This window comes from Maylandia zebra, linkage group LG19 (genome assembly GCF_041146795.1).
Source record: "Maylandia zebra isolate NMK-2024a linkage group LG19, Mzebra_GT3a, whole genome shotgun sequence".
NCBI classification, from domain to species: Eukaryota; Metazoa; Chordata; class Actinopteri; order Cichliformes; family Cichlidae; genus Maylandia; species Maylandia zebra.
In genome coordinates, this window is record NC_135185.1 from 25,592,421 (window position 1) to 25,607,282 (window position 14,862).

The following is a 14,862-nucleotide window of genomic DNA, read 5'->3' on the forward strand; positions in this document are numbered from 1 at the left end:
TCTGCCCCATCTCTTGCCCCCTTGTATGGAGAGAGGAGCTCTGAGGTGGACGGACAGGAGTGGCATACTGGGTCGGATTCAGCACCAGAGGGAGTCACAATCATTTGTTAATCTCCAGCTGGAACCGGATCTCAGTGAGACCTGAAAGCCTTGGAGAGTTAAGCTTTAAAGTTCTGGACGTTTGAAATAGTTTATTTATTCAGGAAGCTATTCTTTATAACTGGTAAGGCAAGTTTCCTCTACACTGTTACAGGACAAAGGATAACAACACCGACCAGCCTGTTAAATGTACTAAGGATAAACGTCACATTATAACATATAAGCCTGTACTGCATGTGTAATTCATGCGGCTTGCAGCTAATTCGGCAGTTTACGCTGTGAAAGTTGCTTTTGTTTTGTTTCTGTGTGTTACAGTATTGGCAGTTAATATATTCATAGAGGTCCCGCAGTAAGTGAAGCTTGCTGAGCGATTCAGTGTGCTCAAGTACAGGCACACTTCTGCCTTCGCCTCACCGGTCCGGTTAAATTTAGTCTACTCAGGAAAATGATGCGGATGCCTAAAGGCGTCTCGCCGGCATCGGCTCGGCAGGCAGTGGGGCTGCCTTGCTCTCAGCAGAAGATGAAGCTTTTGTCCACCGGTGGAGTGAAGACCGACTTCTTCCTCACCGGACTGTCCAGTCCGCAGATGAACACGGTACCGGCCGGATATTTCACCCAGATCTGCAACACCAGCGTGGCCGAACAAAGAGCCAACAGCCTGTATTCAACCCCCCATGGACCCGAGGTTAAACCCATCAGATCATCCTCCGGGCGACTGCCGGTAAATAATCACACAAATACAAGCCTGGGGTCGTGTTTCCTTACTGTTTAATATCCAGCGAATGATATGCATATGTCCGGGGGAGGAATATTTAACTTTTTTCATTGCTATGCATGTTTGAGAAGGGTGCATTCAGATATGTTTTGACGTGATAAGCCACAGAGGGGCCACTGTGGCTGCTCCTGCTGATGTGCATGACTGGTGTCTTCTCTCTTTCTTTCTTTTTTTTCTTTATCCATGCCAGGCTGTGTGACATCTTCTCCCGCAGTCCAGCTGTAGCTAAGACAAGGCCAGACGCCTTGTTCTGTGTTTGATGGTTTTGATGAGCCAGTAGGGGTGCTTAGAGAGAGGCCCCACTCTCTTGTGCCCAAATAACGAGTGTCCCCCCTCCTTGGTGCAGCAGAGCTAGTTTTTTTTTTTAATACAAGCAAACAATGCAGGGGCTCGACCAAGCTGCAGGAAAGACACTTAAGGCAAATTCATAGCTTCCCAACACTTGTAATGGGAGATAACACACACAACAGATGCTCCACCCTCACTTCCCATTATGTCAAAACAGGGTCTGTGTTGGACTGTGGGAAGGAAGCATAGGTCAGAGGTCATAACCACAGAACAAGTGTATTTTCTGGAGTGTGAAAGTATTACTATCGGAAGCCCTAAAGCATCACCAATAAGTAAAGGATTAACCTGTTTTGTAAAACACATACACAGTTGGCTTTAATGATGTTAAGTAATGTCGTTCATTTTAAACTCGAATGCTGAAGATTATTTGAAAATCCTGATCTGAGAAGATTGGATGACACTCAGCAGCTTTTTAGTGCTCCACACCTGTTGTTGTTTGTTGTATTTGGTGTCTTTATTCCAGCTGACTCGTCAGCCCCGGAGTCTTTTTTTAGATTTAATGAATTGCAGTAACGCTAAAGGGGTTAGAGTGCGTACAGGGTTTTCAAATCTCATGTCAAATCCCCAGCCCTAATAGGCCCTTCAAGAGGATTAGATGGATATAAGTAAAGTGAGAAATAGGGTACCACCTGGCATATCATGTGCCAATGTGAACCTAACTGCTGTCAAAGTGTGTATTAGGGCTGCCACGATTAGTCGACTAGTCACGATTACGTCGACTATCAAAATCGTCGACGACTGATTTAATAGTCGACGCCTCGTTTGAAGCTTTGTAAGATCACAAAAGACGCAGGAATAAGTGGCAGGATTTAAGAGTGTAATAACGGACTGAAACAGAAGATGGCAGCATTGCATGTACAAGGATGTCAGCTACCGTTAAACCCCGAAGAAGAAGAAGAAGAAGAAGCAGCTGTGTCCCAGAATTCATAGCGCGGCCCAGCGCAGTTTCCAACAATGACGGCAGCTAGTTAGTTTTAATGTTACTTTTATTATTCTTTCTGGGTCACAAAATAAACGTTTAACATATTTTCAGGCGAGAATGTAGCTGTGTAAACCTCAAATATCTGCTCAGTTTATCAGGACACCACATATTTTCAAAAGCGCTCCGACGTTTTCAGAGACGTCTGTTACCCACTAGCTCGTTAGCGAGCCGGGGGCGAGGCTCACTAGAGCCGTGAGAACACCGGACTCCCCGCAAATCGTTTTCAAACCCACCGCTGTCTTTCGCGACTCAGGTTGAATATATATGAGTCACTTAGATAACTTAAAATGTTATTGTTTGGCTTTTTTTTTTTAGTATTTTATTTGTTCCTGAGTAAATCAGTTTGTCTGAGATTAAAGTTATAGTTTTTACACAGCTGAATAAACGTCAAGCAGACAGCTGATTATCAGAAGTGTGAGATGCTCCAGAATATACTCCAGTGTCCTGTTATATTTTAGATAGCAAGGAGTTTATTAAACTTCACCGAAACAATCTGAAAACTTCATTAAAATTTAATAAACTATCATCTTGTCTTTATTTTTAGTTAGCACAGACCTTAAACACTTAAAGCTGTAAGCTAATGATAGTTATATAAGAGCAGATGCTGCTGGTGCAATAAGCTGTAGTTTTACGTCTAATGGATGATGATCTGATTAGTCGACTAATCGCAAAAATAATCGGTGACTAGTCGACTATCAAAATAATCGTTTGTGGCAGCCCTAGTGTGTATGCATTGTTGGTTTCTAGAAATATTACGTGCATTCACGCTTGATAACCTGGTTTTCCCCTTGAAATCCAACCTTAAAGTTTGGCCATATAAGTGGTCCATACTGGATTTGATGTGGTTCAGTAGGCTTTATGACACGACCCCCGTGTACGCAGTCATGTCGCCTGTGTTTTTGTGCATGCACACTGTGACCACGGTAACTTCTGTTTTCAAGGGATTTGAATATTTTCAGTTGTTGCACATTGTCACAGGTGCACGTTTCAATTTACCAGAAAAACAGGAGCCTAGTTCGGGTTGACAGAAGTGACGGCACGGTTGAAAATACGGATGAGGTTTCAAAAAGCTCTCTGATTAAGAAACTTCCTCTGGATCACTTCAGTAATTTGGGTAAACTTAATCAAAGGGAGTGAACCCACCTTAAAGTTTCTGTTTTTAAACTTATCATTTTAAGTGATTTGATTCCCGTATCTAGAAATAAGTGGTACAGTGGGCTTTAATGATGTTTGAGCGTATTCCTTCTATTATACGTTAGTTTTGTTGCACTAATATATATTTATGATTTTGACACAAGGATGTCATTATCATTATGTTTGGGTTTGAATGACTAAAAGTCACGACATTTGAGTTGCTCTTGTATGTGTTGCGATGGCTGGTGGTAGCTATCTTGCAGGATACATTTGATGTGATGATATTATGAAGTTTTATTGACGACAGTAAAGAAGCTGAAGATAATAATGTGTTGCTGACACAGCTGTTTCAGTGCATGTTCAGTCATGACTTCTCTGTTTACAGGAAGTGTGGCCTTTTCATGTACTTACGGCTCACTTCCTTTAACCTATACAACATTATAACCACAGCTTTTTTCTTTAATCTTTCCTTTTTTAAACTTTGACTGGGAAACCAGATTTTAAAGCTTAGCATTTATTTATTTTAAGTACAAACAATCTAAGCACATACAAAGTCCCACACGTTTGTAGGCACCTACCTACAAAAAAAAATAAAAAAAGGTTAATATTTGACTGATTTTAGTAAACTTCAGCTGCAGAGATCCAGTCTTTACTTATTAATCTTACCAACTCTAGAAAAAGGCAACGTATCAGCTATTGGCATGTGAATTTTAACCAGGGTGTGTAAACTGTTGATAAACTGTTGTCTCTGCTTCCTTTCAGCTCGATAGGGATGTAAATGTGTTACAGTATTCAGACCTACAGCCAAAGTCCAGGGAAGCCCTTTTCTCTTATTGGACTGCGGATGAATGAATTTGTCAGTTTAGGCAAAGTTCAGTACAGTCAAACAGCGGTATGGCAACAGGATGCATCTCCATAATATTCACCAGGAACAATGTCCCATTTATTCCCTGTTTATGTGACGTACTCGGAGTTTCACCACAACTGAGTGATTACGGATGTCAGCTAATGCCTTAGTCTTTCTCCTTTGGTAATTTTTAGGAACACACACGTCTCCTGCAACCGACCTTCAGCTCTGGTTTGACCTTCTTTTAGCCCCTAGGGTTAACAACCCATTCAGGCTAATGCTTTGGTGGGATATTGGACACAGTACCAACTGTATGCATTCTCTCTATTATCTGTTTTGTTGGTGTGTTTTCCATTTAACCCCAGCTTCAGGCAAATACCAGCCCTACAGGGCAATGCTCTCTATAGGGGGAGTTTTGCATTTCAAAGCAGCTTACCCTCATCAGGCAGGCAAGCCACAGTGGGGACGGATCCACACCTCTGTTTAACCGCTTAAGAGGCTGTTGTAGGGCAACTTTTGTTTTTCCTTTATGTCCAAGGGTGTGGTAGTGAAGGGGCTCGGTACAGAGCGGTAGGTACTTGTAGGCATACTGAAACTTGCCCTTTGCCTGGATGGAATCTAAGTCTGGTGCAGCCTGACTAGCAAGATCTGTTTGTTTGAGGAGAGGCCCAACTGCAGAAGCCCTTCACGTGATTATGATTACATGCGTGGAGTTTACAGCACAGCAGCAGAGACGGCGGGAACCGGCCAAATAATATACAGCAAACAGAAGGGGCCGCGTGCAGTAGATGGGCGTAACTGGGCAATCAGGCAGGGTGAGGTTATAGCAAACGTGAGTGGCGTGATACTGCCAGTCTTTGAGATAACGTGCTAATAAGGAGGCCAGCTGACTCGGGCCTCTCCCATCGTCTCTTATAGCTGCACCATACGTATGCGAGAGCTAGTTTTAGGGTGTGAAAGCTTTTGGATTCAGATTTTCACAATGTTGTGTTCTAACACCTTAAAAGTGATGTGTGCTAGGCGGCATACCTGTGCACTTTCTGTAAAATGTAACCATTTCTCAATAGCTGCACTTCTTCTTTCAGTGGTCTGTTAGTCTGTTAAGTGAGGAATTTAAAAAATAAAAGGTCTTTCCTCTAAATGACTTTGGGTTTGCGTAATATGGTTGAATCACCAGAGAAAGCACTCATGCAAATGAAGGAGCACCCAAGCCCTCACTCTGATGTACAGCTGCAGGGGGAAACCGCTGGTTCCATTCTTACAAGTCATCATGCATCAGGCTATGACTCAAATTGTACACGTGCATTAAAAAGTTTGACTTGACACACGTTGACCTGCTCGTTTTAAGTCATAGAAATGACAAGTCTTCAGCCTTATTTGGTCAAAAAATGCGACGTTTTTTTCTTTGTGCTGGGACACTGAGTCAATGGAAAGCTGTGGCAGTTTTTCTCTGGTTAAACCACAGCTGTCACGGCTGTAGGCAGTCCAACTGGTATCATCTGCTTCCTTTCTGCGACTCCAAGTGTTTGATAGCGACTTTCACGACCATCGGCCAATGAAAACTCAAAGTTTGAATCGTGCAAGAGGTCGTTTTAGAGGCAACAGTGAGCATTTTGTTCTTCGGTAGCTGTTCACCGTCCTGTTGCGGGTGTCTCTGTATGCCTGACTGTGTGTTTTAGGGATTAAAATCTAGCCTGCCAACAGCACGGGGCTGCTCCAGATGTCACGAGACAACAGGTGGACGTGTTAGGGAGAACACTGGGGGACAATGGCAGCCTTCATTATCCCTTTACTCGCACATGCGTAGGCACATCCACACGCGGTAACGTGAACTCCCTGCTTTTCCCATCTCTGAAAAAGCAATTTCCCTAAACCTGTTAACTAAAACAGTTCACTGGCCGCATGTACGCTGTCGTGGCAAAAGGGATTATTCGTGAGGAGACACGGTGAAAGGAGTTTGTGAGATCTAGCCATGCACTACAAATTACCCAGCAGCCAGAGTGTGCGGAGGTGAAATTGCCTCACTAGCTCAGTCATTGTGTTTTTGTGTGGGCAGTTGTTGGATTTCCAACTGACAGCAAACGTTCTCGTCCACCGTGAACTTTTGATGATGACAGCATATCTGCACGTGGGGTGTGGTGGTAATTTCCTAATCCTTAAGAGAGTAGCGCTTTCACTTCCGCTAAGTAGGCCAGTGGATGGCGGGAAAAAAAAGCAATGGTCATTTGAAGATTTTATATTGGGTTACAAAGGTTGTTCATGTGCTTTTGATTGTATGATGCATCGCTGTTATGGTCAGATAATGTTCTGCTTGTGTGCGCGCGTGTGTCTCTGTGAGGAGCCTCTGTGCTAAGCACAGAAGGAAGAGGGTTGAGAGGGGGGAGGAGAGGTCATTGAGTGATTCCAGGGACTTCCTGACGTATGTCAGGCAACGAGTCGGGCCTATAGACCTCCCGCTTCTGTTGACTGCAGACAAACAAAATCAGCCCCTGTTGAAGTGCTTGGGAAAGTGTGCGTGTGGGGGGTGCTTTGTTCCTGCACTTGAGGGTTGTTGGCACATTTACGACATGGTACTTTTAAACAAGCCCCTATTTAGCCGTCTAGCATTCATGCTACTGTTCTACAAAAGGTCTGGACTTGCCCTACAAACTATTTGATTCTTTCAGCTTTTTAACTAGCCATTATTTAAAGTCAGTAGGATGAGTTAAACACTTCCATAATGTGCTTTTGTTCAGCCTACACTGAGATTGGAAGGATTTCAGTCTTATACACCCTTTATATTTTCTTATGTAGTGAAACAGCAGTTAATACAGAGGAAGTAGTAGAGCTGTAAGTCACACCTGCTTTGTAACATTTGCATCTTTTTGTTAATCTTTGATAAATGTCTTCCCTTTAGGCCAAGAGGAAGCTGGATTTAGAAGACCCTCTGTATCTGCCAGAGTTTCGTACGCCAAAAGGAAAATGCAGCATTGCAGCACGGATACCAAGCCCAAGGAGTGAGTAGACTGTACATCTCTTGTTGTGTTTGTGTACAGCCCTTCGTGTCTGCTGTGACGGTGTTGAAAGTGCTCTATGAATAAAGTTGGTGTGGTGTGGTACACATCAGTGGGTGGAAAATATTTTTTGTACTATGCAAAGGGAAGAAGCAGTTCAACATTAAAAGAAAAGAATAAGAGCAAACAATGAAAAGAAGTTGATTGTACGGTACTCTTTAGCATTAATCTGAACCCAGGCAGGGTGGGTAATGCCAGGTTTGCATGACACGACCTCAGCCTGATTGCATCCTGAACCTTTGGGTTGTGAGCAAACACGAACAGACCTGTTTGCTATGGGTCAAACTGACATGGCAGGAAGACTACTGCTGAAGTATTCCGCAATAGTTTCCTCACTTTCTGCGAAGTTCACCCATATGAGCACAGAGTGCGGTACCAGCAGCTCAGTTGCGTACAGCTTTACACATAACAGATGAAAAAAAAAAAAAGCAATGGTGTAGCCAGGAGTAGAGAGCCAGTATCATAAACTGGCTTGTTGACATTCTTTTCCTAGAATACACAAGCTAGCGCCTCCTTCCCAACGACATCTCAAATCTCACAGCTCAGCGGGAATGACGGATCAGGGAGGAATGTGCGGTCTGCCGTGTCTCTCAGTTATGAAATTGCAATGTCTTATGATTGTTTGATGGACAATTCTCTGGAATTAAGGAGCCCTGAGAATATGTTATTACTAAGATTATCAGACCTATTGATCCATTTTCTATCACCAGTGTGGTTATATGTCATTGAGTCACGGGGAGAGCACAGTAAGCAGAGATGCCAGGACCTCTTTCACAGTATTCTGGGAGAATACTTTAGTGTTCCCAAGACAACAGAGGGCCATAATCTCCGATGTGCCCCGAGTCTTACACAAAGATTCCCACCAGCTGGAGCTGCCTAAACCACCTAAACTTGCTCTTTGATGCAGAGGAGCAGAGACGTCCAACTAATCAAGACTGATTATTAAACCTGTAGCAGATTAAAGCAATATGAAGACACAGTCATCGGAGACAGATGCTGTTTCTGGTTTACAATACCGTACCCATAGCTCTTATTTTCATATTTTCCGTGCGAGGAAGAAATATTTCTGCTTGGAGGATTATTTGTAATTTCGAACATGATATCAAACATAGAAAGTAAAACATAAAGGCAGAAATAAATCTAGTTGACACATTCCAATAACTGTTTTCATGTTTCACTGTTGTCAACAGCTTGTATGACTAATACAGTAAATATTTGAATCAGTGATCTCTCCGCCAGCTCATCAGCCAAATAAAACACTTGAATGAATTAGTAAAAATCAGAGTTGTGTAACTCAAGCACATTTCTAGTCTTATGCGCTACTTTTCTGTGTGTTTCCTCGCAGCTCCAAAATCTCCGGGTGAGCGGACGCGGTACGACACGTCATTGGGCCTGCTGACCAAGAAATTTGTGGGTCTCATTGCTGAGTCTCCTGATGGAGTCCTTGATCTGAACTGGGCCACTGAGGTCCTGGAGGTCCAGAAAAGACGCATTTATGACATCACCAATGTTCTAGAGGGAGTCCAGCTTATCAGGAAGAAGTCAAAAAACAACATCCAGTGGCTGTAAGTAGAAATGCAGAAGAAGGTTAAGTAGCAGGAATAGTGGGAGGTTTATCACAGAAGCAAACCAGGGACTGCGTAACTGTTAAGTGAAGCCTTGGCATTTAGGGTTCCTTACAGACTTTCACAATAATGTTGGGCAAAGCATGGGCAGGACTGTTGACAGCAGCAATTTGGCCTTATTAACAAAGCTGTGTAACATAGTGCAATGCAGCTTGGTTCTTTTTGCTCGTGTCAAACAGCTGAGACAAGATATTAATATCTTATAAAAGTTTGCTTTTATAACATATTTACTCTAGATTTTTATAATGATTTTACAAAGTAGTGTTTTTATGCTGCACACTTTCTGGACTAATTAGTAAAAAAGATAGATGTATAGACATTTGCAAAAAACCTACCGATTGTTTTTGAGTCTATTTATACTGGGCTTTGATTGCATTCTAAAAATGTCTCCATTGCTTTTATTCTTCATGAAGTATTAAAAGGAAGAAAAACTTCATACTGGTACTCGCTTGTCTGCCCCCTAGTGGCAGTCAGCAGACATTGCAGTGCCAGTTGTAGACACTACCTAAACGTGTGGAGTTGTTTTGACTGTTACAGACTTTTATTATTCATAGACGTGTTTATTGTGTGTATGTGTGTGTTTCTCCAGGGTTGGAGACGTGTTTGAAGGTGGAGCGGGTGGAGGGGAGAAGGCCCGTGCCCTGAGGAAAGAGCTTGGAGACCTAGAGAGAGCAGAGAGATCTCTGGATGAACAGATTCAGTCCAGCACCACACAGCTCAAACAACTCACTGAATATAAAGAGAGTCAGAGATATCCTTTACATAGAGCACCGTGGTTATCCACGTCATTCTTTCATGATCTCCGTTTCCGCTTGTTGGCATGTTCCGCTGTAGCTTGCTTGGTTGAGTAGGTAACGCATATGCTAAAAGGCAGCAGGGGCGTTCGTCTTTCCCTACTTTACTATCAGATTCCTACTAATATCTTGCCAGATATAGCCAAAAAATAATAAAAGAGAAAAAAAGACAAGCACACACGCACGTGTATTTAAATTCCACTGTTGTTACCCTTAACCTCATGATCCACATTGGGCTATGTGACGTATCAAGACATCCGCTCCATCGGCAGCCTTCAAGACCAGACAGTCATTGCTGTTAAAGCCCCTGCAGAGACCAAGCTTGAGGTGCCAGACACAGCAGGGGTGAGATTTGGTTTATGTTTCAGTTTGTCCCCTTAACCCCTCCTTCCTTTAAATTGTGCATTTGTCCTGATGTCAGATTGTTTTGATAATTAATTGCTTCTTCTCTTGTTTCCTTACAGCAGGGGTCTTTGCAGATCTATTTAAAGAGTAGAAATGGTCCCATAGAAGTCTACCTATGTCCTGATGAGGGTCTTGAAGAAGCTAGTCCTGTTAAGAGTGTTGTCACTCCCAAAAAGGAATTCCCTCAAACGCAAGACCCTCCCGCTGCAACCCCAATAGGACCACCGAGTTACAGCGTCAAAGAGGAACCTGTTGACTGTAAGCTTTGAGTTTTGAACAGAATACCACCTTTATTTGAGCTACCCTTACTTTGATCGTACCCGTGCACTAGTCATAGACTACATCTAGTTTTGCAACTAGCATTAATTTAGTTTTACAAGTTTTACAAAGTGATTTTATCCCAAGGCTTCCAGAACATTAAAAATGAATTGCACCTCTTCAGCTGGAGCCAGTCCAAAGGTCAAATAGCACCATTAAAGCAGAAAGGTCACACTTCTTTTTGGCGGTTTCATGCGATGCCATGATAAATCGGTGACAAATTAAACAAATGGCATGTTATTTAATCTGCTTTAGTTTTGCTTGTTTGGTTGTTGTATTTGTTTTGCATTCTGCAAAAAAATCTTGAACTGTTCCTTTAACTTTTTCATTATTTAACCCCTCAGCTGAAAGCATAAAAAACAACAAAAAACTCAGGGAGTATGTGCACAAGAGTAGAATAAAAATAGAACTTGTATGAGGATAAAAGATGTGAAAACTATTCCAATTTAGGAAGCTAAAAAGAAAAGTGTAGAAGTACACCACCTCTCTAAATGTTTTTTTAATGCAGTGCCCTTAGCACAAAATTAATTTCCAACGCTTTCTTCAACACAGCCAACATTTCCGCAGCAGCTCCAGCCGCCTCCTCAGTTGTGACCTCCACGTCCTCTCTGCTTGACGTAGAGGGTCTGCTGGGTTTGCCCCCGAGCCTGCTTCAGATAACCGAGGACCAGCTTCCTGGCACCTCCTTCACGTCAGACCCCAACACCCCCTTTGTCAGTTTTTCTCCACCTTTGGACCACGATGACTACCTCTGGAGCCTGGAGGACAGCGAGGGAGTGTCAGACTTCTTCGACACTTACGATCTCGGAGATTTGTTGAAAAGCTGAGGCTTAGATGAAGGGATGGGGCGGAGAAAATTCAGGGAGAAGAAGGGTAATATTTAATCGAATGCCTTCTTGGGACAAACTATTACACTATGAAGCCATCTGTTTTAATGTCCGATGGAGGAATCAACTTCTTTGTTTAAATTATAAAGTGAAAATATTTGTATATATAGTAAATTTGGGCAGTAAGTCGAGTAAGTCTCATAGAAAGCAGGAGTTATTGTTTATGTCGTATTGTCAGCGAAAGAACTGATGATGCATTTGTTTATCAGTCATTGTTTAGTGTGACCAACTCAGGAATTTTTTTTTTTACCCCTCGTTTCCAAAGTCTAAATAATTGTTTGTACCACTCTTTGGCCCATAGGGGGCAGCATTGTATAATGTCAGCTTTAACTGCCATGCAGCGTTACAGGATTCAATCACTGGATCAAAGTAAGCTAAAGCCATGAAGAGCCATACACACAGGGTCTGTTTGCAGTGTTTTCACCACTGATCAAATTAAGCTGTGAATGAACTTCAGTGTCGACATGCATCTACAGCTCGAGAATACACATCAGGTGAGATCTCAGCATAGATTTTAGACATTAAAACTGGTTTTCAAAGGTGCTCATGTTGCTTCTTTCATGCCTTAAGCTTTGTGTCAAGCCTTGTGTGCCTGAATGTGCAGGCTGTGACCCAGAGTCGAGTCAGAGGTCATGACAAATGGTGGCTTTTTTTTTTTTCTTTTTATCTCTTTGAACATGTACAATCTTTGAGCGACGCCTTGTAGGTTTGGGAGCTTTGTTTCAGTTGTTGCTCTGTTGAGTTTAATAGTTGTCTTTAACTGAGTGGTTTTAATTTATTAGTGTAAAGCTACTATTGTATTTCTTAGGAAATAACCCAAAACGAATTAAATGCAGCATCTGTGTTGCAAGGGGGGTGAAGAGGGGTGGGTGATGGGGGAGAGGAGGGGGTTAATTGATGTAAATGAGGTGTAATTAGAGGAGCAATTTCTTTTTCCGCTAGTTTTAAAATGAATGAACTCTGTTACTTCAGCAGAAACAGAAACAATGAGAAATTTGTCTTTGCTGTTCAGGTTTTAGGCCCACAAATACTTTCCCTGCCTGCTGCAGCGTAACACTTTTACATGTCAGAGATGTACTCCTGAGGATGGAGTAGCTCTGACTTTAATCTGTTTGTTTGTTTTTAAAAAGTGTTTTTGAAGTGTTCTAGAAATATAAAATTTGGTATATTTTTGGCTTTCCCTCTACACTGCAGAGATAAGCTAACTGTCCTGTCCTATCAAAACTTGAAATTGAGTGTTGTGGTGCGTATTTGACAGCTTGGGAAATGGTTGTTGTGCGTTTGTGCGTGCAGGTTTTTTTACAATGTAGATTAGAGAATTGTGAATTCAGATTTTGTAGTGTGTGTGTGTGTTTTTTTTCAATGAGCATTATTGTTTTTGGTATTTGTACATAACTTGTTTTGTATTTATACCTATTTTTTTCTAAAAAATTTTGGACTGTTGTAAGTCATTCAGCACTTAATGATTTGTAATATTGTGAAGTTATTAAATAAAATATACTGCAGCCATTGTTTACACATGAATTTGAGTTCCTCTTTTTTAATCATGTCAGAAAAAGCGGAATGCGTATGAATTGCTTTGTATGACGTGACTCTTGGTTTGATATTCTGATGTATCGCTAATTCTTCGACATCTGTGGAAGCCATATGAAAGTTTAAACAGTGCAGGCACTGATCTAATATAAAGTGACATTTCCTAAAGAGTGACAATAAGTCTGCATCAATAGTTACAACGAAACTGAAACAGCTATAAACACATTCAGACAGGTGCACAAAGGCACCCATCATTCTTCACAAGCTTGTTGCTTTGGAAACCGCTCACAAAAGGGAGCAAGCAATCAGCAGGTCAAAGTTCAGTGGGTCACGCTGCAATGGTGTGTTGGGGGTGAAAAATCTGCAAGGAAAAACGATGTCATTAATTTTAGTCAAAGCACATTGCTGCAAGTTAGAAATGCAACTACAAGTTTCTTCAGAGATCGGTTTGTGAACACTTCTTTAGGAATAACTAAGCTCGCATGGAACTCCAAGGAGCATCCACGTGACTTTTATGATCAACACGAAGTTTATAAAGCTTTATACTCCTTACAATGTAGAGAGAGGGTGCTGGTTCTCTGCAAACTGTCTGTTAACGGAAACTACAGAACAGCTCGTGTTCTGAACAAGAGATCTTAAACAAGCATGTCAGGCATCACATGACAGCCCTGGCTGCAGGGTTTGCATGCTATCTAAAGAGCAAGCTACCTTGTTTCTGTTACTGCTACAGCAGCAATCAGCTGAAGTAAATCTTGTCAGCTGGATCGTTTAATTGCAGAAACTATAAATACCTCTTTCTGACTAATGTTCACCAGTTTGCAGCACATACCCACACAGTCCTTTAAAACACTACATGTTGTTATTTACGGCTCCAGGATGAGGAGCGGTTCTGCTTGGTTGGGAAACTTTGGGTGGACTTATAACCTATTAGTTACATGGATAGTATCACTCGTACGACTCAGATGACACTATGACACGCAATTAACATCGATATGAATCACAAACAAGTCTGTCTACCTGTTCCCACTCTGCAAAACCTTTTGTTACCATACCAACTGTAATAACAGGTACACTGGCATTGGCATCTGTTTGAGGGTGGAGTAAACATTGTTGCCTGCCCAGAAGCCAGACCACGGAGAACCTGCATGGAATGGCCCTGGACTGACAGTGCTCAGTCAGTAAGTCACAGATGATGTATTTTTCCAAAGCAGCAGCTGTCACTTAACGTCAGAGCTATTATTTATTTTTATTTTTTTTACATCAAAGCTGCTCTTCAATGCAGGTTCTTGAGGCAAATTAGTTTCAATGGAGCTCCAGTCCTATTCAATACACCTCATATGCCTATTCCAGTGGGAAACTAAAGCCCTGTGTTTTGCAATAAATCAACTTTACTTTGTCTCCCCAGTCCCCCAATTTTCAGTCATCCATGTCAACCAGAAGAGGGGGTATTTTACGGTAAGCCCAGGCCCCCCTTGTCCTGACAGGGGTAGTAAATTGATAGCAGTGCTAGTGGAGCTGAGTCAACAAGCAGCAAGATGAGGGAGATATTTTTTAGGGGGGGAGGGTGGCTGGAGGCCGGGTTCATAGAAGAACCTTATCCTGCTTCTCTGGGCTGCTGGGAAGCAAGAAGGGAAATCCGGGCAACTGGAAGATGTTGCTGTAACCTCCAACGCCGTGTGTGCGTCACAGAGAAAGAGAAGCTGTATTCGATGTACATCACTTCCTCACTGCCAAAGTTTCCCTGCTCGCAGTCTCTGAGAGGAGTTTGCTCTAACACAAGAAATGATGTGGCATGAAAGGGAAGCAACCAGTTAAATCACCCTTAAGAGGGGAAGAAGAGAGTTTCTTAATATTTAAAAAGAAAAGGGCGGTAAAGGGTGGAGACAAGGAGGGAAAACATTAAGTGAGTCACATTTCCAATAAAGCTTTGATCTTTTTCTGCATTCCTGTGTTATTCCACCTTTGTCGACCTTCCTGCACACAAATTCTCACTGCTAAACTCCAAACATCACTGAACAAAAAGGAAAACAATTTTCCCCTGTCAATTTTTCATCTCTTCTCT

The 14,862-nt window shown here is 42.2% G+C and overlaps 1 protein-coding gene across 3 annotated transcripts; it reads left to right on the forward strand.

Annotated features, from left to right (window-relative positions):
* On the forward strand, nucleotides 1-11,265 carry e2f2 (E2F transcription factor 2). Of its 3 annotated transcripts, XM_076877603.1 has the most exons (8): nucleotides 1-223; nucleotides 415-820; nucleotides 7,082-7,181; nucleotides 8,584-8,803; nucleotides 9,453-9,614; nucleotides 9,888-10,002; nucleotides 10,122-10,320; nucleotides 10,933-11,265. In XM_076877603.1, exons 2-8 carry the CDS (start codon nucleotides 545-547, stop codon nucleotides 11,205-11,207), a joined length of 1,347 nt encoding a protein of 448 aa, XP_076733718.1. In that variant the 5' UTR covers nucleotides 1-223; nucleotides 415-544; the 3' UTR covers nucleotides 11,208-11,265. The 3 variants fall into 3 exon arrangements, with proteins under 3 accessions (XP_076733718.1, XP_004540481.2, XP_004540482.2); XM_004540424.3 differs by having other exon boundaries at nucleotides 1-820; XM_004540425.3 differs by having other exon boundaries at nucleotides 1-820; nucleotides 10,125-10,320.
* The last annotated feature ends 3,597 nt before the right edge of the window (nucleotides 11,266-14,862 follow it).

Coding starts and splice junctions, on each gene's coding strand:
- e2f2 (XM_004540424.3), top strand. CDS start 545: ATGATGCGGATGCCTAAAGGCGTCTCGCCGGCATCGGCTCGGCAGGCA. Junction 7,182..8,583: donor ACGGATACCAAGCCCAAGGA/GTGAGTAGACTG, acceptor GTTTCCTCGCAG/CTCCAAAATCTCCGGGTGAG. Junction 8,804..9,452: donor AAAAACAACATCCAGTGGCT/GTAAGTAGAAAT, acceptor GTGTTTCTCCAG/GGTTGGAGACGTGTTTGAAG.